This window comes from Octopus sinensis, linkage group LG6 (assembly GCF_006345805.1).
Source record: "Octopus sinensis linkage group LG6, ASM634580v1, whole genome shotgun sequence".
Taxonomy (NCBI): domain Eukaryota; kingdom Metazoa; phylum Mollusca; class Cephalopoda; order Octopoda; family Octopodidae; genus Octopus; species Octopus sinensis.
The window spans coordinates 115,494,670-115,519,293 of record NC_043002.1 but is presented as its reverse complement, the minus strand read 5'-3'; the positions used below and the strand labels follow the sequence as shown (position 1 = coordinate 115,519,293).

The 24,624-nt window shown below is 36.8% G+C and overlaps 1 protein-coding gene across 1 annotated transcript in view; it reads left to right on the top strand.

Moving 5' to 3' along the window:
• Nucleotides 1–24,624, top strand: part of LOC115212772 (serine/threonine-protein phosphatase 4 regulatory subunit 2) — a 37,552-nt gene that overhangs the window by 7,305 nt on the left and 5,623 nt on the right. The window contains exons 3-4 of the mRNA XM_029781450.2: nt 15,626–15,796; nt 23,544–23,637. Coding sequence (XP_029637310.1) covers nt 15,626–15,796; nt 23,544–23,637 — 265 coding nt within the window. The remainder of the gene's footprint in view (nt 1–15,625; nt 15,797–23,543; nt 23,638–24,624) is intronic.

Here is a 24,624-nt window from a genome sequence, read left to right as displayed (position 1 = left end):
TAGGAGTAGGTCAACAAGTTCTTTGTGAGTGAATTTGGTAACAGAAACTGAAAGAAGCCTTGACACGATATGATTGTTGTAAACAAACATCACCGTTCTGCAAGCAGTATTGTTTGTTTCCAATGTTTCATGATAAATATCTGGCTGTTGGGAACAGGTGAAAGGGGCAACAAGAAGAGCATCTGGTTCTAGAAAATCTGCCTCAACAAGTTCCATCTGACCCATGGAAACATGGCTGTTAAAACAATGACATGCAGAGTGTGTATGTATTGTTTATCTTTTACTTGTTTCAGTCATTGGACTGCAGTCATGCTGGGGCACCACCTTGTAAGGTTTTAATCGATCGGATCAACCCCAGTACTTAATTTTTTTAACCCTTTTGATACCAACCCAGTTGAAACTGACACTGGCTCTGTAATGCAAATGTCTTGTTTTCAAAATTTCTGAATTGAAATTTTCCACCAAACCTAATCACAATTTATGTTCCTAACACTAGCTTATTCTTTGTTATATTTAAAATTAATTGAAAGAAACACAGAGCATCTCAACAGAAATATGGTAGAAAAAGGATGAAAGTCTGATGTTTATTGTTGGTCTCTTTATTCTAAGCCACTAGGTTACAGGGAACATAAACAAACCAACATCAGTTATTAAATAGTAGTGGGAGACATACATACACAAACACAATGGACTTCTTTGAGTTTCCATTTATGAAATCCACTGACAAGGCTTTGGAAGAAGACGATTGCCCAAGGTGCCATGCACTGGGATAGAGCCCGGAACCATCTGGTTGGGAAATAAACCTCTTAACATAAATTTGAACTTATTCTCATGTATGCATTGTCAGAGCACACCAGCAAATAGGTTTTTTTAAAAACTATTTGCATATGGTCATGAATTAGATGCAGCCTTAATGTTGTAGACATTTTTGAATGCACATAATGGATTGGATGATTTGACTGAGGACTGGCGAACCAGATGGCTGCACCAGGCTCCAATCTTGATCTGGCAGAATTCTACCGCTGGATGCCCTTCCTAATGCCAAGCACTCTCAGAGTGTAGTGGGTGCTTTTATGTGCCACTGGCACGAGGACCAGTGGCAGTACTGGCAACAGCCACACTCAAATGGTGTTTTTTACGTGCTACCTGCACAGTCCAGCGGCACTGGCAGCGACCTCGCTCGAATGTCTTTTCACGTGCCAGTAAGGCGACGCTGGTAACGATCACGCTCGAATGGTGCTTTTTACGTGCCACCGGCACTGAAGCCAGTTTGTTGCTCTGGCAACGATCACGCTCGGATGGTGCTCTTAGTGCTCCACTAGCACAAATGCCGGTAATCGAATTTGGTTTTGATATATATATATATGTATGCATGCACATGCACATATTTCTATTTAATGTGTACATTTACCTGTATATATAGTGTATACATATGGTGGGGAAGGTTTGATAGAGTGCAGAGGAAGGGCTCAGTGAGTGTATAGTCATAAACAATGATTTTAGAACATCTCTAACTGTGGCAGATGGGTTCTCTCAAGCGTAATGAATCATCAATCATCTCAATCTTTTATCTTCTCTGTAAAACTCAGCATTTTGAGATCAGTCGTCAGTAGTTAGTCCTATGTATTCATAAGTATACATATGCGTGTATGTATATTTCAATAAAAACAAACATAATTGGTGTCTTTTGTTTTATATACATGTATGTGTTTCTCAAACCAATTGTCATTGTTATGCAAGACGATTGGCCTGTTGTATAATCTGAGTTTCCTCTTCAGTATTATTACTGAGTAAGTAAGCCAAGTGGTTTGTGCAGCAGGCCAATAGGTTGCATAAAAGCGACGATTGGCTTTTGGAAATGTGCACATTATCTAAAGATTTAAAATGCAATTATGTTTTCTGGTTTTATTAATGCATGATATGATTCAAACTCTGCACACTAGCCTATCCAGAGATGTGTTATTGATAACATGCAGTGCCTTGCAGGACACTTTAAATTTCATTTATACATATGTGTGTGTGTGTAAACAAGGACATCCAGCTGCAGAAAATCTGCCTCAACAAATTTTATCTGATCCATGTAAGCATAGAAAAGTGGGCATTTAATTATGATGATGTACATATGCACATCATATTAATATCTATAAGCAAATACACAGACACACACATGCTCACGCAGGTACCACTGTCAGTTTCTCACTATACTATGAACATTCTTTCCTCCTTGGACTTTGTACCTGTTGTATAACCTCCCCAGACTTATCAGTGTTCTGTTTTGTTTTTAGATTTCTTCTCTCACAGAACTGAAAGAATTTTTTTCTTATATCAATGTTGTATCTAATTAATTTCCTTTCAACTTTTCTATTTTCCAAGCACTTCTTATCTCTTCCTGAACTCGAACCTTTCCTCTCTTTCTCACTTCTCTTGTTCAGTTTCCACATTTTCCTTCCTTCTATTTATACACTTTACTCATCTCTGTGTGCCTCACCACTTTTCTTCTTAGAGAACCAACATTTTTGTATCTGTATTTCAATTCTACTTTTTTCCAATTTTCACAATTTTTCTTTTCTTACTTTTCTCCCCCGTTCCTGAACTCCCTCCTTTCCCCCCCTCTTTTGTTCCATTATTCATGCTGTTCTTTCATGCAGTAACATCTCACACCCATATCCTTGCATATACTTTGATCACCCCACCCATGTTTCTTTTGCTCTTCCTTTTAATTTGTGCCTGCTCCCACCTACATACGCTCACCACTAATGCTCTCATCATCACCATCATTTAATATTTGATTTCCATGTTGGCCTGAGTTGGATGATTTGAGTGGATCCAATTGACAGGAGCACTGCATTCTGATCAATGTCTGCTCTGGCACAGTTTCTTCAGTTGGATGCTCTTCCTAATGCCGACCACTTTGCAGATGATTGAATGTCTTTTGTTTTTGTTTTTTTTGTTGGCACCAACACTAGTGAGGTTGCTATGTAGCTTGCAAGACTAAAATCCTCATCAACTCAGTTGAGAGTTGGAAATGTATAAAGGTGAATGTAGTAAATAGTGGAGGGATGATGAATGATGAGTTTAATTTTGGGGAAGTTGGTGGGGTGTAGATGCTGATTTGCACTAAAGTAGGGAGAAGTGCAGCAGGATGGTAATAATACAGTAGACAGGAGAATGATCAGTGAAAGGGAGATGTAAGAATGATTGAAGAGAAAGATGTGGTGTGTAGGGAAAGTGAGAGATGTATGGTGACATGGGTAAGTGAAGAGGGAGTGATAGTTTGGTAGCCTAGATGAGTGGAGTGAACAAAGTAAAATGTGAAATAGAGAGGGACAATGTGATGAATAAAGGATGGATGTCAAGTGAAGTGGTTCCAGATAGTGAGAAAGATAACTGGTACCACAAACAAATGACAAAAATATGTAGTTCTGCCCTTATTTTATTACAGTAATAAAATCTTGCAGTTAGGCAAGTGATTAGTAATAGGAAATGAAGAGGAAGGATGAAGAAATTAGGTGTGGGGCGCAATTGTGTGTGTAGATATTGTGCTTCCAGAATTTCAGTTTTTACGAGATGGGTGAGTTCTGTTTGTCATCTCCTTGAAGTTCTAAGTCCTGAGATCAGCCTTCACCACTTTCACCTCTGTCTTCTTGGGTTTCCACCTTAAATGAGTGGCACCTCTTTATACAGCTGTTCTTATCTATATGCATCACATGGCCACAGCAGCACAGACAAATGCTCAAAACTTAAAATTCTTTTTTTGCCCTATTTTTCTCTCAACATATTTTGTGCTTTATCATTAATGCACACTGACTTTTCACATCTAATTGAGCATACTAGCTTCATTTCTTTTTAGTCTTTGCATGTCCTTTGCACCTAGAGCCCACATCCCTCTGCTATGTAGCATTGCTGTGCATACACAAGAGTCATAAAATCTGCCCTTCACTTTGCAAATGAACCATTTTTTTAACAACAGCAGTAATAGCTTCCTGCACTTTTTCTATCAACTATACTTTCAGAACAACCTCTTTTGCTGCTAATTAGGTCATTTAGAGAGCAGAAGTTGCTACTTCTAGGTAGTAGATAGGGATCCTTCTGAGCAGTTTAGAAAATTTATCTGCTGCATACAATGTTTACTTTCTCTGTTAACCTGCCTGTGTTATCACTACACCTTTTGTATGTCCACAGTTTGCATTAAGTACACTATAAAATTTCTATCAACTCCTTCCTTCTGTCTGTTTTCTACTTACTAAAATTTTGGTCTTTGCTAAGTTAATTTTGAGGCCTCTTGATTACAGATTTAGTTATAAGAACAAGGTCCTCAGTATTTAGCAGTTCCCATGGGAAACTAGTCTTAAACTCCTCTGTTATGGCCTGAGAGACTATGATAAAGGAGAAAGCTCAGAACTGAACCCTGACAAACTCCTTGCGCATTAAATTCATTGCTATGTCCATTGACTCTTATCTTACACCTCTGTACATAGCTTGTGTCTTTCACAAGCCACTTGTCTACCTTTAGCTTCCTAAGTGACCACCAAATCAGAGTGAGGCACTCTGTTCAAAACTTTCTCTTCGTCATCAAATACTAAGTACAGGGGCTTACTTTTAGCCAAGACCTGCTGCTGTCTCAATCAGAAGAGGGCATCTGTAATATTTTTTCTTGACACAAAACCAAACTGCATTTCATTTAGATTAATTGTTTCTCTAATCAAATGAGCTTATAACTCTTTTTGTAACTTTCATGAATTAGTCCAGTAATTTAATATCACTGTAATTCTATCTAAGGCATCTCCTTTACTCTTGTAGCAGTTGACTATACTGCTGTTATGTTAGTCATTTGGTATGACATCTTCTTGTACAACCTGACTGACTAAGCAGGTAACTAAGGCTATATCCTGCACTACTATTTATTTTAAGTATCAGTAATTCCTGAAGGCCCTGAGGCTTTTCCTGCTTCCATTTACTTAATTGCTTTTATCAAGCTGTTGCCAACTATAATGGCTGGTCCCATGTTGGGGCAACTTTCATTTTCCTGTGCATCCTTTACATTTGATAAACTTTCATAGTAGTACTTCAATGCCTGTAACTTTCCAAAGTCATTAAGCCTCTCTCTCACATATGTACGTATGTACATACATACGTATGATGGTTATAAACAAATGTCACCATCAGACATACAGTGTTCCTCATCTCTAACCTTCCAGAAAACCTATCTGGTCATAACCAAGTATTACTTTACTTGGAAACTGGTAAGGTTGGCTACAGGAAGGGCATCTGGCTATATAAAGTCTGCCTCAACAAATTCCATTTGACCTATGCAAAACCTAATCTTTATTTTTTTTTTAACAGGACTTCTCTTTACCTAATACTAGATATATGCTACCTTCCCAGCCTGATTTAATGTAGATGGTTGCCATTTCTGTGATGGCAACACTATCACTAATTGAATGATGTATGAATGTTCTGTCTCTGAAGAAATGATATTGCAATTTTACTATATAATTTACATTAAATAACTAATCATTCTTTGTTAATGAAATGTATGTAAGATGGTGTAACTAAATATTTTATAAATCTATTTTGTCATATCATCATCATCATCGTTTAACGTCCGTTTTCCATGCTAGCATGGTTGGATGGTTCAACTGGGGTCTGAGAAGCCAGAAGGCTGCACCAGGCCCAGTCTGATCTGGCAATGTTTCTACAGCTGGATGCCCTTCCTAACGCCAACCACTCCGTGAGTGTAGTGGGTGCTTTTTACGTGCCAGACGAGACTGGCAAACGGCCATGATCAGATGGTGTTTTTTACGTGCCACCGGCACGGAGGCCAGTCGGGGCGGCGCTGGCAACGGCCATGTTTGGATGGTTCTCTTACGTGCCACCGGCACTGGTATCACAGCTACAATTTCCATTGATGTTGATCAATTTTGATATATATATATATATATGCTTACATATCTACTTTCTCATTCAGTTTGTTTCAGTTTTAAATATAAATAAAAATACTGAAATTCACTGCACATTTACACAATGGAAATTCTTTTCTTGAATTCTGTTGCACCATATTAAGTTTGCATATTATAAATGAGTGATGTTATACAAGAGTAGGTATGTTATTAGATTGTTGCCTGCTGTAGTTACTAACTACATACATTGAGTTTGTTTCCTGTTGTGCTGTTCCCACAGTTGAGAAGGAATCTAATTGTTAAAGACCTTTTTCTCAATGAAAGTGAGTTATCTGTATGCAAACAAAGCTACTGAAACAGAACCTACACGAAGCCTCAGATACAGTTTAGAAAATATTTTTAAAAAGTTACCATTTCATTACATATTATTTTCAAAGACTTACCCATATGCTCTTTAGTAGAAATCTTCTTCAGAATGAATCTTTTCTACTTAATGGTGTGTGATTTGGCAAAAGCAATAATTATCAGAGTAAAATCTTTTGTGTCATTTAGTTTTATCACTTCATGTTTTTTATATTTTAGTTCAAAACTTCCTTTTTTTTTTTTGTCTTAAGGCTGATGACCTTGTGTCGATATTATCATTTTCTCATAGAACTAATTGAACTGGTTTTTTCTCATCTTAGTTATTTTTATCATATGCATAAATAAATTTTATACAATACAGTGTTTATGCCTGATTATATCAGATTAAACTGTGCATATTAGTAAATGTTAAAGAGTAAAGCGACAGTGTTTCTTTGTTTTATTCATGCCTTAAAGCTTCAAAATGCTGAAATGGTTGACCTTGCTTATATCATTCATGTTTGGTATTTATGTTTGTTCAGTCTGTCTTTAAACAATAATGATATACCAACAGCTAGGAAATTTGAACTTTATTACATTGCTGCTGTCATGCTTTGCATTTTAAATGAGATTGCTAATTGAAACATAATAGTTTCTTAAATGTCCATTTTAGTTTCTTATTTTTAAATTTGTATATTCACAAAATAGTTGATAGAGAATGTCTCTATTTTATTTTTCAAACTTTTGCAAAACATTTCCTAACTTTCTGAATTAAAAAAAAACAAACTAAGAATAATACAATTTAACATTTATCACATAACTTGTTAGTTTGATGATATTCTGTTGCATGCCAGCATCAGAAATGGTTATGGAAGTGAGATTAAAGATTGGAACTTGCTAACACACAAATAGACAAAAGTGTTTATTTGTATTTTGATGTAAATTTCATCAGTTCCAAAGTGTTGTCTCTTTACTTGATGACTTAGTTTTATAATTGGAGTAGTGAAGTCAATATTTCCAAAATTGGTATTTTACTATGTTATTTATAATAAAAGCAGATATTACGAGTTCTAGCAAATCCACCCATCTACGATGGAGGCATAAAATGAAGGAGAGAAGTCATAGCAGTAATATGTTTTGAGAGAAGTGTAAATGGACTTGATAGATTACTGGGTGTTGTCTTAGGGAAATCACATTATTGTTGCTGATACAGCATTCTATTGCAGCTATACGACATGTGTTTGCGACTAAGTGACATGCAATGACGATTCACTCCCGAACTGAAATAGGCTCCAGCCTCTGTATCATTATGTGGACCACTCCCAACAAAAGCCATAGCTTTCCTTTACTACTTAAAAAAGTATTAAGAAAAAAATTTATTTAGATATACTTTTAACTTAGTTCTTTACACTATTTTATGCTTGTTTACAAATTTCACAAATTTTCTTATGAAGCGTATTCCCTTCGATAATATCAATATGATTACAAAACTTTTTTGTAGATGATATTTTCTGTTTGGTTGACACTACTTTTCAAATTACTGGAGTCCATTGCTCTACTCATAGCAACGTATAATTGGCCAAAGTTTGACCCTGTGCCTTAACTGCTGTGAATGTGCGAGTGGCATCTTTAGGGTTGCAAAAAATCAAACTATCACTGTTTTATGTGAATAATGTCTGGATGTTCTGGTACCATGGGTTATTTTGATTGACAGAACTGAGATGTAAACAACTGCTGCTTCAATTAGCCGTTTTGAATCCTGCTTGAGACTGACATACTTCAATAACCACTAAATAATCACACACATTTTTTCCATTTTATTTTTGCTATTAACCGTCCTCGCAACTCCCTTCGTATCTACGATGGGGTTACGAGTTACTCTTGGTCGGTGAATTTTTAATAAAAATGCGAAGGTGTTTTATCAATTCAAAAATCGATATCCATGAAATAATCATACTTTCTGATTTTTTACTACTAAAAACCTTCCTGATGATCGTCTTTGTAATCCCGAAAAATATCATAACCATTAGTCCAGCTGTCTGGCTGTGAAGAGGGAACAGACAGACGGATATAATGCCCATTATAGTAAGATAGCAAATCTACCCATCTATGATGAGAAATAAAGGGATGGTATCACAAATCTAAACCCTCTAAATTTATGAACTATATTGGAGTGGGAAATCCAGAGTTAATCCTCGTTGCCGGAATTTTAACAAAAAAAAAAATCATAGGTGATTTATTAGTACAAAACTCATTATCCACTAATCATACTTTTCCACATTTTTTTTCACTAAAAACCTTCCTGATTACCTCCTTTGTAATCTTGAAAAACATTGTGACCATTGGTCCAGATGTTTGACCGTGAAAAGAGAACAGATAGATGGACACAACGCCCATTATAGTAAGATATAATATTGACTGCCTTTTACTGCATAAATTCTAAGTGCTAAGATATTACTTTCATTAGTTACAGCATGTGCACATAAGTTTAGTGTTATTTTGACTTAATATTTACATTGCAATTATTTGGTTTACGAAAATTTCAGACCAGTCTTGTGTATGTGGTGGATAGTAGCTAACATTTGGGTATCCATTTGATAGATTACACAGATTCAGTGGTGCCCTGAGCATTTAATAAATCTTGAAAAATCTTTTGAAAATAATTTTTTAAATTTTAAACTCTTGCCGAATTTGTTTTACAGTACAAGTATGACAGATGAAGCTAAATTCAGCATTAGTCTATGATCAATAGCTATAACTAGTTTTTTTTTTTGTTTTTGTCTCTTGCTTGACAATATCCAGTGTGTCTGTTCACAACCAGCCATATTTTTTTAGACTACATTATCTTGGATGTTCTTACGAGTGGGGTATTTGCTTTTTTTAGCAGTTCAAGAAACTACTTTAGGCATTCTTAGTGAAATTTATATTCCCTTTCATTTGAGCTGTGCAGACTGGAGTAAAACTTCAGTGTTATTTTGTTATGAGACAAGAGTAAAATATGAATTGAAATGTACTAGAAATTTATTGAATATAAAACATGTGTAGAAATATTGCTGATGTGATGGATAGCGAATTTTATCATGAAGATAATATCAAATTGTGTCTTAATAATAAAACGCATGCAAGAGAGAGGGCATGTCATTGATGAGGTCACAAATAGTGATGAAAGGACTTTGACAAACAAACAATTAGTTTGTTGGTTAGATAATCACAATCGTACTTTCTGATTTTTGTAATGCCAAAAACCTTCCTGATCGTCTTTGTAATCCCGAAAAATATCGTAACCATTGGTCCAGCCATCTGGCTGTGAAGAGGGAACAGACAAAGTGATGGACAGACCGACGGACATAACCGATTGACTGACAGTAAAGAAGTGATATAATGAGCTCCCACCCTCCCAGAACCTTGCAAACCCAATACAAAAATTAAGTTAACGTCTAAGTTTGAGATTTTAACTTTAGTATTTAAGGCAGAGGTTTGACAGAATCATTATTAAAATATCAGTCAAAATGTCTTACGGTGTTTAGTTACAGCTCTTCATCTTCTGGGTACCTTTTGTATTTCTATGCTTGATAAAATAAAGTACCTGTCAAGTAATGGAGGTAAAATATAATCAACTGTTTTCTTCCCTTAAATTTTTGCCCTTCTGATTAACAAATTAATGTCATTGATGTTGGAAGAAAATATATTTAGCTAGCGATAGTACTTAGAGCACTGTTCAAGTAAAAATTGATATTTTTAAGGGTAAAAATTATCTCAAACCAAATTGAAGTAATCTTGAAACAATTTTTTACTCATTAGATAATACCATCAAATCATATTTTTGATGCCTGCAGTTTATTTTTGAATGGCAATACTTCTTGAATAGGTATCAAAGTATATTTGGGAAATAAAGAACAGTTATTCTGGCTGTAAATGCATTTGCTTCAGTGAAATCATTCTTTCATAAAGATGATTTGCTATAGTTTGTTGAATCAGTTAATCCATAAATTGAATGTGAAAACTCTTTAATGTTAATCATGGATATTCATTGAACCACTCTACAATTGACTCCATATTTATGTTCTACATTTTATGACACTTTTACTATGAAAATGTAATGCACAGTTTCTGTCTACCTAAATTATATGCTGTTGTCTTATGTGCTGCAGCGATTGTTTTCCAATCTTCTTGCTCAGTGGCAGACAGCACATGCATATGTTTCAAGTGCAGACTTCATATAAGCCTCTCTCCTTGCTTCCCTGTTGGATGCTGTGTGTAATACCAGTACTTGTAGCTTAAGACACACTTGTTACTTAAGGGCTAACTTTATCAATCATAATATAGTATCTTTTATCTTGTGCATGTGTGCAATGTGATCTGATCAGAGCTGTACAGTTGGTACACAATTTCCAAATAACTCTGTAGTTTATGGTATCTTCGATTCTTCTATTTGTAATTGACTAACTGTATATAACATGTCCAACCAATATTCATCTTCAGGCTACTGTTAAGCACCCGAGCCTTTTAAAGATTGGTTTTAAAAGTGACTGGTACGATGTTAGGACTTCTTTATATTTATCAAATACTACACAAACAATTAAGCATAAGAACATTTATTGCTGTTTATATGAACTTCTATTTTAACTGTTAAATTTCTCTATAGCTTGTGTGTGATTTTTTAAGAATGCCTTACCATTTTTAACATTGTGATGCATTGGTTTTCTTTACTACTGTTATATATCACTGATATTCTGATCAAGGATATTTGTCTTTCAATGTTAGAGGCATTGGCATAGCTGTGTGCTTAAGAGGTTTGCTTTCTAACCATATGGTTTTGGAGTCAGTCCCAGATCAAAGCTTTGTGAATGAAATTAATAGAGAGAAGCTGAAAGGAACTTGTGTTTGAGTGTGTGTGTGTGTGTGTGTGTGTGTGTGTCTGTTTCCTTACTTTGATAGTTGTAAACGAGTTCCCCTTCTATACCAGTAATACCTTTCATTTCCAATCTTCTGTGAAAACATGTCTGACTGTAGGGTAACATTATTTATTTGGAAACAGGTTAGGGTAGGCAACAGGTAGAGCATCCAGTTGCAGAAGATTTACTTCAACGAATTCCATCTGACCGATGCAATCATGGAAAAGTGGTTGTTAAAATGATGATGATTTTTAAATGTTATTGACTTCTATGCACAAGTAATTCTATTAATTGATTTTGTGGCTTTTAGCATTTGATTTTTATTGTTATATTACTGATGATAGGTAAAAACAAAATCTTCTGGCGTTTGAACTCAGAATTGTGTGCTACATAATTAGATGTTGTAGAATATCTTATTTGGCTCTTTGCCAACTCTACCAGCTCTGTTGAGCTCAGTGTATAATTATTAAAGATTTCTGATTTAGACACAATACCATATTTTGTCAAAAGGGTTCTACAGTTGATTAAATCAAATCCAGTACTTAATCAGTACTTATTTTAATTAACCCCTTAAGGATAAAGACATTGAAGGTAGGATTTGATCTTTGAACATAAAGAGATGTAACTAAATGCTACTATATATTTGGTTTGCTGTTCTACTGCTCAAATTCACTCCATAAAATGTCTTGTAAAAAGCATTGATTTCTTTCATATTAAAATCTATACACTCACAAAAATTTACACCCTTAACATTTTACTTAGTTTACGAACAATTGTGTAAATTTCAACACGGGCAGTAATTATTTCCTAAAATTCCTATTGCAATCTTTCATCCTCAGAACACACTTAATGATTCACTCCATGCTGAAAGAATTATAAGGTATTAATGGTCATAACAATAAACTACAAAATAGCTAGCATGATTGTACAGTTTAATTAGAAACAAAATAACAACCAGTTCTCTACATCAAATTGAAACAGAAATCTATATCCTCTCCACCAAAGTAAATGACTGAATATCTACATACTGTGAATCTGCTTTGTCAGGGTTGATCTGAGCCTAACACTGTATAAATGAAAAGTTTCTGAGTAGAAAAAGAGTCAGTTTTGCAATGGCTTGGTATCAAAATTATTGGTGAGGTACATAATCTTTTCAACTGAAAAGAAATGAAAACATTTCTAAATTTTGTGATGCAGTAGGTAGCTGACCTCTCTTATGATACCTATGTATGCCTAGGTTGAATGTTAAAGTAGAATGTTCTGTTGCCCAAGCCATTTGTGACTCACTAGATTTTTAGACGGAATTAAACAACCTAATGTCTCTGCCTTTCTCAAGATGATTAGTTACCTGTTAGTAGATAAGTGAAATGGATAGGACTGGAAATTGAAATAGGATTGTGAATTGTTCTGTATTGATCTCCTCTCCAGTGAGGGTAATAATTTCAGATAGGTACAAACCCACAGGACACAAATGCTACTATTTGTAAATTAGTGGTATATATATAAAAATTCGCTTCAGCTTGAAATTAGCCATAACATTACTCTTATTCTGTAATACTTTTCATTGTTATTCAACTATAACACTGTATTTTCTAAATATATATATCCTATCTCTATAACAACCTTTTGCTTCTCTGAACCAGTCAACTGTATATGGTCGTTTTGCATAACCACTTTTCCTAATGTTTTGTACTAGAATTCCTTCTGGTATTCCTTCATGTTCACATAATCCCTGCACATATTAATCCACAGATATTCAAATTGAACATCAATTTCACCAGTTCCAGAAAACCCCAAAAGGTGATGATATACCCTCACACACTAAACCATAGCATTCTTTTAAAAATCCAGTCTATAGCATCTATGGGCTGTTCCTAAGTGTTTGATTTTTCTCCCCTGTTGTATGTTCCCATTTGAGATGAGCTGACCCGGACAACTAAGGACCTGTTTAAGAGTATACTGCATGAAGAAAAGAAAGCTCTGAACTGGAAATTCATTTAATTTCCAGTTGCATGCCGGACATTAGTTTCACCACCAAGTCTATAACTATTGTTTGTTCCCTGTCTTCTGTGAAAAGCATGCTTGGCTATGGGAAAAATATATGCTTGCTTGGAAATTAGTGAAGATTGGCAAGAGGAAGGGCATCTGGCTATAGAAAATCTGCTACAACAAATTTCATCTGACCCATGGAAAAGTTGATGTTAAATGATGAGACTTTGCAATCCTCTGGTTTTTGTACCTGATTATGGATGACCCTTGTATTTTATATTTCAAATTTTGGGTAATTGAAATAGCTTCAGAAAACAAGCAAATAGTGCAAGAATTGCATGCTAGAAAATTATTCACAAGTAGATGCGAATTGCATATTCTTGTGTAATTTCAAATACATCATCTCTTGGTATTGTTCAGTATAAAATGATCTAATTAGTGGACCAACATACATTTTTTACATAATGAAGAAAAGTTTTAAGAAATAACATTATGTCATAGGTTCCAAGATGACTGTGTACCTCATGACAAATTTCAAGATCCTTGCCTGTACACTTCACTGTAGTACTTACATTAGCATTCCATTGAATTAAGGTGTATCTTGTCTGTGTACATATGCAATAAACTATTGGTGTATTAAATGGTCTCTGTCCCTTGCATTAAGTAGTGGAAGTTGTGTGACTTACATTCTTTCCAAAGAATGTCACTGTCACAAATATTCTGAGCTGACTGTCAAATGGGATTTTGTGCTTGTGGCGCCATATACCAGAATTTTAATTCACTGAATAATGTTAAATATTGCTGAAACCTTGAGCATTTTCCTAACAATTATATTCCTGTCAGGAACAAGTGTCTTTCAAACTCTGAAAATCTTTGTAAACAAAACGTAATTTCTTCTACATTTGTCTCTCAAATTTTAAACAAATTCATAAACAAAACGTGCTTATTTACAATTATAGAAAGTCAAACAAGCAATAGAAAGAATTGTTTCTCTGGTACGGCACTTTTTATATGGAATAAGACTTCGGTAAATGTAGTGATGCAATGTGTGGCTTCTTATTGTTCAGTAAAAGCTTTTTGATACAGTGTGCAGCACCTAATCATTTGAAAATAAACTTTTAGTTATTTTCTCATTAATTAAAAGCTATATTTTAGGAAGGTCTAAAGAGTAGGAGATAAGTGACTACTCTCCTAAAATAATCTGATTCTGCCTGCCTACCATTTTGTATAATAAGACCACACATTTGAGGAAAGAATATCGATTCAACTGCAAGGTATTATCTTATTGGCTTTGAAAGGATGGAGGAGGCCACTTGCTGGATTTTAATCCAGAATGAAAACTAAACTAAATATCATTTTCAAATGTTGGCACATGGCCAGCAAGTTCAGGGGAAGGGGTAAATCAATTACATTGACTCCAGTGCTCAACTGATGCTTATTTTATTGACCCTTGAAGGATGAAAGGCACAGTCAACTTAAACTAAATATCTTATCATAATACCACAATGTGTTTAGTTTAGTTTTTGTTATTCCAATGTCATAATAATAATAATGGTGATTATAAAAAAAAAAACTCCAAGAATATAGAGAAACATAAGTTTATGCAATATTTTAAAGCTTGTCAAACAATCTCTAATTTGGGAACTGAAAATCCTGTTTGCATTAAACAAAACTGAAATAGGGATCTTATGGATGTCCACAGAGAACACACAATAGAATCTGGATTTCAATTTTTTTTTTTTTTTTTTTTTTTGGCCTGCTTTCTAGCCCAAAATAATAAGACAATATAAATTTTGTTGTAAGTTGTCTTGTCAAACTTTATTTCAAACCAGGGTTATCTGCTAGTGCTAAATTTTAGATAAAATATTTTTGAAAATAATTATAGTGATGTAGAGAATAAGATCTTAAGGTAAAGAGAATTTCAGTAAGATTCTGTGATGAAATGAATACCCAGAAACTTTTCTTGAAATATGACCAAAAAGAAAGAATAATGGTATCTTTCAGACACCTGTCACTTCAAGAGGCTTTCACCTAAATGTATATGTTGCTTGCTGAGAGCAAAGGGAATCATCATTTGTTAAAGGCATCTAATTAGTTGCTTGAATACAAAAGTTAGTTTTTATGAACTCCTTTTGTTGAGAACATAACTTGGGATTTAGTTTCTTGACTGTTAGATTCTCTGGTATGAATGCCATCCTCTCCATTTCATTATAGAGTTTCTCAGCATATTTAAATTTTTCTGTTTTGATATTGTTTCCTATTAGAATTTTCCAGTTCACAATTAGGGCTTGTGAAAGCTGTAAAATTGCATTCAGCATTTCAATAGCTTTCCTCATCTGATGGGAATGCTTCAATCAAATTACAAAGAAATATACTTTTTCACTCTTTTTGCTTTTCAAAAATGATTTACCTCTCTGTTTTGCTTTACAGGTAAATCAAACAGTATTGCATTTATGCTGAGATGTTAAAATCTATTTGAATTTATTTTATGTAATTCAGATTTCCATGGCCACGACTAAAGCCGTTGTTTGTTAAAAAGTTGGATTCAGTAATGCAGCAGTTTAATGAAGAGTATCCAGCTGACCATTTGCTTATGTCTCCAAATGTAAAAAATGTTAAATTTGAAGAAATGAGAAATCGGATCATTAATGCTGTCAACAGATTTCATGGGTAAGCTTGTAAAAGTGTATTTTTGATGGTGCTTCACAAAGTTGCACCATTCTTTTGTTACAAGTGTTGTATTTTTATCTTGTTTGTGTTTTTGTTGATTTTTGTCTCATTTTTCTTTGTGTTTAGGAATGAAAATATAATTTAATTTTCAAGTAGTGTTTTCTTTGTTATTGGTATGATTCCTTTGTCAAAATTTCTATGCTTCACTGTCAGTCTAAATAATGGATGCATTTGATACACTTGTAACATCATTTACTTGGATATGTCCCTGGAAAGAAGTTCAGAAAAATATTTGCTATCTAGATGGAATAGTGCTGATGAGTCGTGTTATGTGATAGAAGTTTGAAAGACTGCTGTTAAACATATCTATTGGTAAAATAAACTGTTAGGCTTTATTGTAGTGAAATAAATGTAGTTGTTTAAGAGGAGTGGATATTGTCTATTAATAGTGAACTCAATTCTTGGCCTCCTCTTGTTTATAATAGTTCTCCCGGCCACCCTTGGAAGCTCCTCTATGCTAATGACTATGTTCTTATAACTGAATCACCAGAACTAGAAAAGAAATTCCAGTTGTGGAAGCATGGCCTGGACAAAATATACAAGTGGGCTGAAAAGAATAGCATGCAGTTCAATGCTGAAAAGTTTCAAGCTCTATACTATCAGCACGCAAAACTAAATGCAATACCCAATAAATACACTGGACCTGGAGGGATTGCAATCCCAGAGGCACAATCAGTGCGAGACCTTGGTATTTACATGAGTGATGATGCAACCTTTCATGTGCATGTTGCTAAATTGGCAATGAAATGTAGGCAGCTGACCGGATGGATTCTTAGAACCTTCAGAACAAGAGACCAGGAAACCATGATGGTCCTCTGGAGGACACTTGTCCTAAGCCACTTTGACTATTGCTCTCAGCTATGGTCACCATCCAGTGTCAAGTTAATCACAGAACTTGAGGCGATCCAACGAAGCTACACGAAGAAGATAGCCTCTGTGCAGCATATAAGCTACTGGGAAAGACTCAAGAGATTAAGACTATTCCTTAGAGTGTAGGCGAGAAAGATATGCCATAATATACATCTGGAAGATCCTAGAAGGACTTGTCCCAAACTTTGGCATCAAGCGTTACACAAATGCCAGAACTGGGTGCCACTGCATAGTGCCAAGGACTCCAAATTTGCCATCAAGATGTAGGACGAGATACTGTGATAGCCTGGGCTTCCGAGGCCCACAGCTCTTCAATATCCTCCCGAAGAACCTGAGAGACCTGCATGGGGTGGATACAGATGTCTTTAAAATGAAACTGGATCTCTTCTTGTCAGGTATCCCAGATGAACCAACTTCATGGCAGGAGGTGCAGATGAGGGCAGCTGCATCAAACTCCCTCATGCACCAAATGGCAATTGCTAAAAGCATTCGTGAAGTAAAATCATGTAGCAACACCAAATGGCGGTGCCCCAGCATGGCCACAGCTTGTGAGCTGAAACTAGATAAATAAAAAAAAATATATATATGTGTGTATATAAATATATATATGCACATTATATATATATATATATATATATACTAGCAGAGACACCTGGCGTTGCCCGGTTACATTCAATTGAAGAATTAGACTTTTCTGTTATATCATCATCATCATCATCATCGTCGTTTAACGTCCGTTCTCCATGCTAGCATGGGTTGGACGGTTCGACCGGGGTCTGGGAAGCCAGAAGGCTGCACCAGGCTCCAGTCTAATCTGGCAATGTTTCTACAGCTGGATGCCCTTCCTAACGCCAACCACTCTGTGAGTGTAGTGGGTGCTTTTTACGTGCCACCTGCACAGGTGCCAGGCGGGGCTGGCAACGGCCACGGTCAGAATGGTGTATTTTATGTGCCACCGGCACGGAAGCCAGTCGAGGCGGTGCTGGCATCGGCCACGAGTCGGATAGTGCTTTTTACGTACCACCAGACCAGGGATCCTGGCTGGTTCAATTCGATTTCGATTTCGCTTCCCCAACATGTCTTCACAAGCAAAGGGGGTTGGCATGGGTGCCTGTCGTACGGTCGCATTGGAGTATTTTACGTGCCACGGCCACGAGTCGGATAGTGCTTTTTACGTACCACCAGGCCAGGGATCCTGGCTGGTTCAATTCGGTTTCGATTTCGATTTCGCTTGCCCCAACATGTCTTCGCAAGCATGGGGGTTGGCATGGGTGTCTGTCGTCGGATGAGGTTCTATATCGACTTCGCTTGCCTCAACCGGTCTTTGTGTCCAAGGGAGGAAAGGCATTCATAAGTGGGCTGGGCTCACTTGTCCTGCCTGGTCTTCTCACGTACAGAATATTTCCAAAGGTCTCGGTCTCTGGTCATTTCCTCAGTGAGGCCTAAAGTTCGAAGGTCGTGCTTCACCACCTCGTCCCAGGTTTTCCTGGGTCTACCTCTTCCACGGGTTCCCTCAACTGCTAGGGATTGGCACTTTCTCACACACCTATCTTCATCCATTCTCGCCACATGACCATACCAGCGCAATCGTCTCTCTTGCACACCACAACTGATGCTTCTTAGGTACAACATTTCTCTCAAGGTGCTAACGCTCTGTTGAGTATGTACACTGACATTACACATCCATCGGAGCATACTGGCTTCATTCCTCATGAGCTTACGCATGTCCTCAGCAGTCACGGCCCATGTTTCGCTGCCATGTAGCATGGCTGTTCGTACACACGCATCATACAGTCTGCCTTTTACTCTGAGCGAGAGGCCTTTAGTCACCAGCAGAGGTAAGAGCTCCCTAAACTTTGCCCAGGCTATTCTTATTATAGCAGTTACACTTTCAGCGCACTCACCCCCACTACTGACTTGGTCACCTAGATAACGGAAGCTATCAACTACTTCTAGTTTTTCCCCTGGAAAGTGACGGAAGTTGTTTTCTGCAGATTTTCGGAGGTTAATGCTCCCGAGCATCTGCCACATACACAAAAACTATCTTCCCAGTTAGCCTACCTTTGACATTGCTGCACCTCTTATGTGTCCATAGCTTACACTGGGTACATCTTATAGAGTTTCTACCTACACCTTTTCTACAGATCGAGCAGGGCCATCTCCTGAAGATATTTGTGGATTGTCTACCTTTCTACTTATTAGTACTTTGGTTTTAGCTAGGTTGACTCTAAGGCCCCTTGATTCTAAACCCTCCTTCCACACCTGGAACTTCTCCTCCAGTTCTGATAGTGACTCAGCAATAAGAGCAAGGTCGTCAGCGTAGAGGAGCTCCCAGGGACAGCCTGTCTTGAATTCCTCCGTAATTGCCTGGAGTACTATGATAAATAGGAGGGGGCTGAGTACTGAACCCTGGTGGACCCCAACCTCTACTTTGAATTCTTCTGTAGTAAGGTTAGGGTTGGCAACATGTATGTTGCCAACCCTAACCTTACTTACGGCATCTCTGTACATGGCTTGCACAGTCCTCACCAGCCATTCATCTATCCCTAGTTTCCTCATTGACCACCAGATAAGGGATCGGGGGACCCTATCAAAAGCTTTCTCCATGTCAACGAAAGCCAGGTACAGGGGCTTATCTTTGGCTAGGTATTTCTCCTGCAGCTGCCTTACCAGGAATATAGCATCAGTGGTACTTTTCCCTGGCACGAACCCAAACTGCATCTCATCTAAACTAACTCTCTCTCTAATTAGTTGGGCTATGACCCTCTCCGTAACCTTCATTACTTGATCCAACAGCTTGATACCTCTGTAATTATTTGTATCTAGGGCATCACCTTTACCTTTGTAGCAGTTGACTAGTATGCTGCTGCACCAGTCATTGGGTATGACTCCTTCGTGTATCACCTGGTTGACTATACGGGTGACTAGGTTATAGCCGACACTGCCAGATATTTTGAGCATCTCTGCAGTAATTCCTGATGGGCCTGGGGCTTTCCCTGTCTTCATGCTTCTAATTGCCTTAGCTACCACGGAACTATCAACTCGGATAGCTGGTCCCTCTGTAGGGTCAACATTCGGCAGACTCTCTTTATCCCATTCATTTTCCTCATTCAGTAACCTTTCATAGTGGCGTCTCCAAGCTTCTCTCTTTGCATCCTCATTTAGCGCAAGTGAACCATCCTCCATGCGAACACATTTCTCTCCTACCACATCACGATTCTCTCTCACACACTGTCTTGCAACACGAAATACCTCAAGTCTTTCATCCTCACGGCACAGGACATTGGCAAATTTCTCTTATCTGCTTCCCCTCTGGCTAGATAGACCTGTCTCCTAGCTTCCCTTCTGGCAGTCTGATACCCTTCCCTGCTACCACCATTCTTCCAGGCCTTCCAAGCCTGTTTCTTTTGTCTAATAGCCCTGTCAACAATATTGTTCCACCACCACGTTATTTTGGGTCTAAGGGGACTTTGCACCAGCCACAGATCTGGTCAGCGGCTTTCAGCAGGTTGTCCCTCAGAAACGTCCAGTTGTCTTCTACCCCATGTGTAGCTATACCCCCTTCCACTTCGTCAAAGGCTTCAAGTAACATATCTCTAAATCTCTGTCCATTCGCAGGGGCTTTAAGCTTCCAGACCCTTCTTCTCCATGTTGGTCGTCTTCTAGTCGCCCTCTTAGTCCTGATCCTAAAGTCACTAACTACCAGTCTATGTTGTGGGGTGCATTCTTCGCCTGGGAAGGTTTTGGCATTTATAAGCAGCCATCTTTCCCTTTTTCTGGCAAGGATGTAGTCGATTTGGCTAGTATGCCGGCCCGATCGGTAGGTGACCAGGCGGCTTGTTGGTTTCCTGAAGTTAGTGTTGCAGACCATAAGACTATTCGCATCGCAGAACTCCAGCAGCCTGGTTCCCTCCTCGTTGCGGGAACCATAACCGTAGCCTCCATGTACACCATGGAAGCCCCCAGCATGTCGTCCAACATGCCCATTGAAATCACCAGCCACAAAGAGAAGGTCCCTGTCGTTCGTCGATGAGGTGGTCTGCAGTAGGGTGTCATAGAAACTGTCTTTCTGTCCATCGGGTAGCCCTGGCTGAGGGGCATAGGCCGATATAATGGTTGCTAATCTATTATGAAGCACTATTCTAATCTTAAGTATTCTGTCACTTACTCTGATTACCTCAATTACTCTATCTATCCATTTCTCAGCGATAAGTATACCCACGCCACCAACCCCGTCAGTGTTCCCTGCCCAGAAAATCTTGTACCTGTGTTCCTTGCCTGTGAGGACCCTAGCAGATCCTCCTCTCCACCTTATTTCTTGCATACAACATACATCAACACGTCTCCGTTCAAGCATCTCGACTATCTCGCCAGACCTACCTTTCAATGTGCCAACGTTGAGGGTGCCCACCCTGAGGGTGTGGGAGGTGTGGGCCTCTGAGACCCTGGGATGAGGGACAGCAGTGTTATGTACCTGAAAAGAAAGCTTGCATTTGCCAGATATCATACTGAGACTCTAGACTACAATCTGCATAAATTTCACAGTTTTTGCGCTATATGATCACAATAAACCCTACATAGGGGTGCGGGGGGGGGGGGTCAAGAAAGATAGAAAACAGAAACTTCCGGTTCTGGTGGATGGGTGGGAGGGCGGGGTCACCTCGAAGGAACAACAGGTTTTAAGTTAATACGTAGGGAATTTTCTGCAACAGAAATTACTGAACATCTAGGAACTTCGGGGTTCGAGAGAAGAACGTAATATGAATAAGAGAGAGAGAAAAAATTTCGTAGGGAATTTAGGGTATCTTTGGGGAAAGGAATAACGACGAAGGAACAACAGGTTTTAAGTTAATACGTAGGGAATTTTCTGCAACAGAAATTACTGAACATCTAGGAACTTCGGGGTTCGAGAAGAACGTAATATAAATAGAGAGAGAGAGAAAAAATTTCGTAGGGAATTTAGGGTATCTTGGGGAAAGGAATAACGACGAAGGAACAACAGGTTTTAAGTTAATACGTAGGGAATTTTCTGCAACAGAAATTACTGAACATCTAGGAACTTCGGGGTTCGAGAAGAACGTAATATAAATAAGAGAGAGAGAAAATATTTTGTAGGGAATTTAGGGTATCTTTGGGGAAAGGAATAACGACGAAGGAACAACAGGTTTTAAGTTAATACGTAGGGAATTTTCTGCAACAGAAATTACTGAACATCTAGGAACTTCGGGGTTCGAGAAGAACGTAATATAAATAAGAGAGAGAAAAAATTTCGTAGGAATTTAGGGTATCTTTGGGGAAAGGAATAACGACGAAGGAACAACAGGTTTTAAGTTAATACGTAGGGAATTTTCTGCAACAGAAATTACTGAACATCTAGGAACTTCGGGGTTCGAGAAGAACGTAATATAAATAAGAGAGAGAGAAAAAATTTCGTAGGGAATTTAGGGTATCTTTGGGGAAAGGAATAACGACGAAGGAACAACAGGTTTTAAGTTAATACGTAGGGAATTTTCTGCAACAGAAATTACTGAACATCTAGGAACTTCGGGGTTCGAGAAGAACGTAATATAAATAAGAGAGAGAGAAAAAATTTCGTAGGGAATTTAGGGTATCTTTGGGGAAAGGAATAACGACGAAGGAACATATATATATGGATACACACACACACATATATATAATGTATATTAATATAAATACATGAAAGTACATGAAGTTTGTTAAAAAGAAAAAAGGGGGATCATGTATATACGTCCTGGCTGTGCACCTATGGTATTTGCAAAGGGAGGTCATCCCTCTCTCATCAACCTAAGTGATATGCACGGACTGCAGTTTCTAGGTATTGACCAGTCATCAGCGTACGACAATCACCGGTTTTCGATGAAGGGATACCGTTTGCAAATCTTTATTTATTGTTTTTCCAGTAACTTTTTGTCACTGATTTCGAAAAACTGTATGCAAGCAATAATAAATCTCTGAACGAGATGTAAACAGTAACTGCTCGACAACGTAAAGTATACTAGCCATCTCAATATGGCCATATTGAGATGGCTAGTATACTTTACGTTGTCGAGCAGTTACTGTTTACATCTCGTTCAGAGATTTATTATTATTGCCATTATTTTTTTGCTATTTACTTAATCATTGGTATTTTATTGCTATTTTAATATTTCTATTATATGTAATTTTCTAGATGGTATAATTTAATTGTTCATTTTGAATTGATAAAAGGTGGTTCTTTCTAATTTTATATATATATATATATATATATATGTTTGTTGTTACAAGCAAGATGACGACAAATATCCGTCAATTCTAAATAATGTAAATTATGTGTGTGTATGTATATATATATATATATATATATATATCTGTATGTGTGTGTGTATGTATATATTGTTGTGTCCGGGGAGATTAATTCTCTTTTAGTGCCATATAATTTAGCACACTCACCTAAAGTAGCCATATCCAACCCAGATATTCTAACCAGTTTTGTTTAAACTAATCAGGCTCAACCTCTTACACCTACCATGCAATGCCATTCTAACAATAAACATGTGTTATCAAAATTTTGATGCTACAAGATAATGTATGATGAATTCAATGTAGTTTGAATACGCATTAGAATTGAAAGATTATGTGGATGCGAAAAGGTTAAACTCATTCAATCATGATCAAAGCCTAAAGTTTTAATTAAATTGTATGCCCTATGATGTCTTTAACTGATCACTTTCATTATATAGCATATAAAAAATGTGAAATATTAGCGTATTTTATAATCTGTTCAATTAAAAAATTTGATTATATTATTTAATTTCAGTGCCCCTTTTACAATTCAAAGACTATGTGAGCTCATAACTGAACCAACCAGACACTATAAAAGGAGTGATAAATTTCTGAGAGGCATTGAGAAGGTAACCATCTGAATTTAGCTCAATCTGCATTAGTTTTCAAATTTCTTTTTTGTTATGTCTGCCTTTGTTTAACGAAGAGAGAGATTGTTGTTGTGGCTGGTGTTTTGCTTTTCATTTTCATTTCTTTTCACCATGCTTTCATATTTTCATTGTTTGGCTTGATCTCTGTTTAGTTTTTTTTTCTGATACATCTCCCTGTAATACAAATAAAAGGTTTATGTTTGAAACACTTTTAGAGGAATTCATTAATAATATATCCAGTCAGTTTTCTTGGAAATTCTCTACATTCTTCACCTACAAATCTTGTACAATATTCTACTTCACAGCAATTTTTATTTCTAATAATCTGATGCAAACTCCAAATTTTTCAAATCTTTTTTTTTTTTTTTTTACTTTTATTACATATAAACTAATTATTCAAGATACTTATTCTTATTGCAAGTATTTTTTTTATTTTGCAAGCACATTTTTCAGATTTTGATAAATTCACAAATAATTTCATCTTCAATTTGGCATTTGGATTATTATTTTTAATTGAAAATATAATTCTTACTTTAGAGTTTAACTAAAGGTGTCCAGAGAAACCATACCAAAGCAGAAATTGAAGCCCAGTGCAATCAATTCTTTGGCTCATCGGATCCTGTCAAAACCATCCAACCCTTGCCAGTATGGAATATGGACATCAAATGATGATGATGAAGATAAAACGAAAATGAGATACATGAAAAAATTTTTGTATCAGTGATAGAAACCTAAATTCATTATGAATACAGTGAAATCCCATAACTAATGAAATTGTAAATGTCATCCAATTTATTGGCAGTTCTGTCACACATTATTCTATGATGATACAAAGAAGTTTGCTGTAAACCTCCTGATCTTGAATTTTGTCAATGCCATTTTTTTCTCTTTCAAGTGACCTACCTCTGTACAAGTATTACTGTGCAGACATAGGGAAGTTCAGGTTGTGTAGATTGGATATGTGTT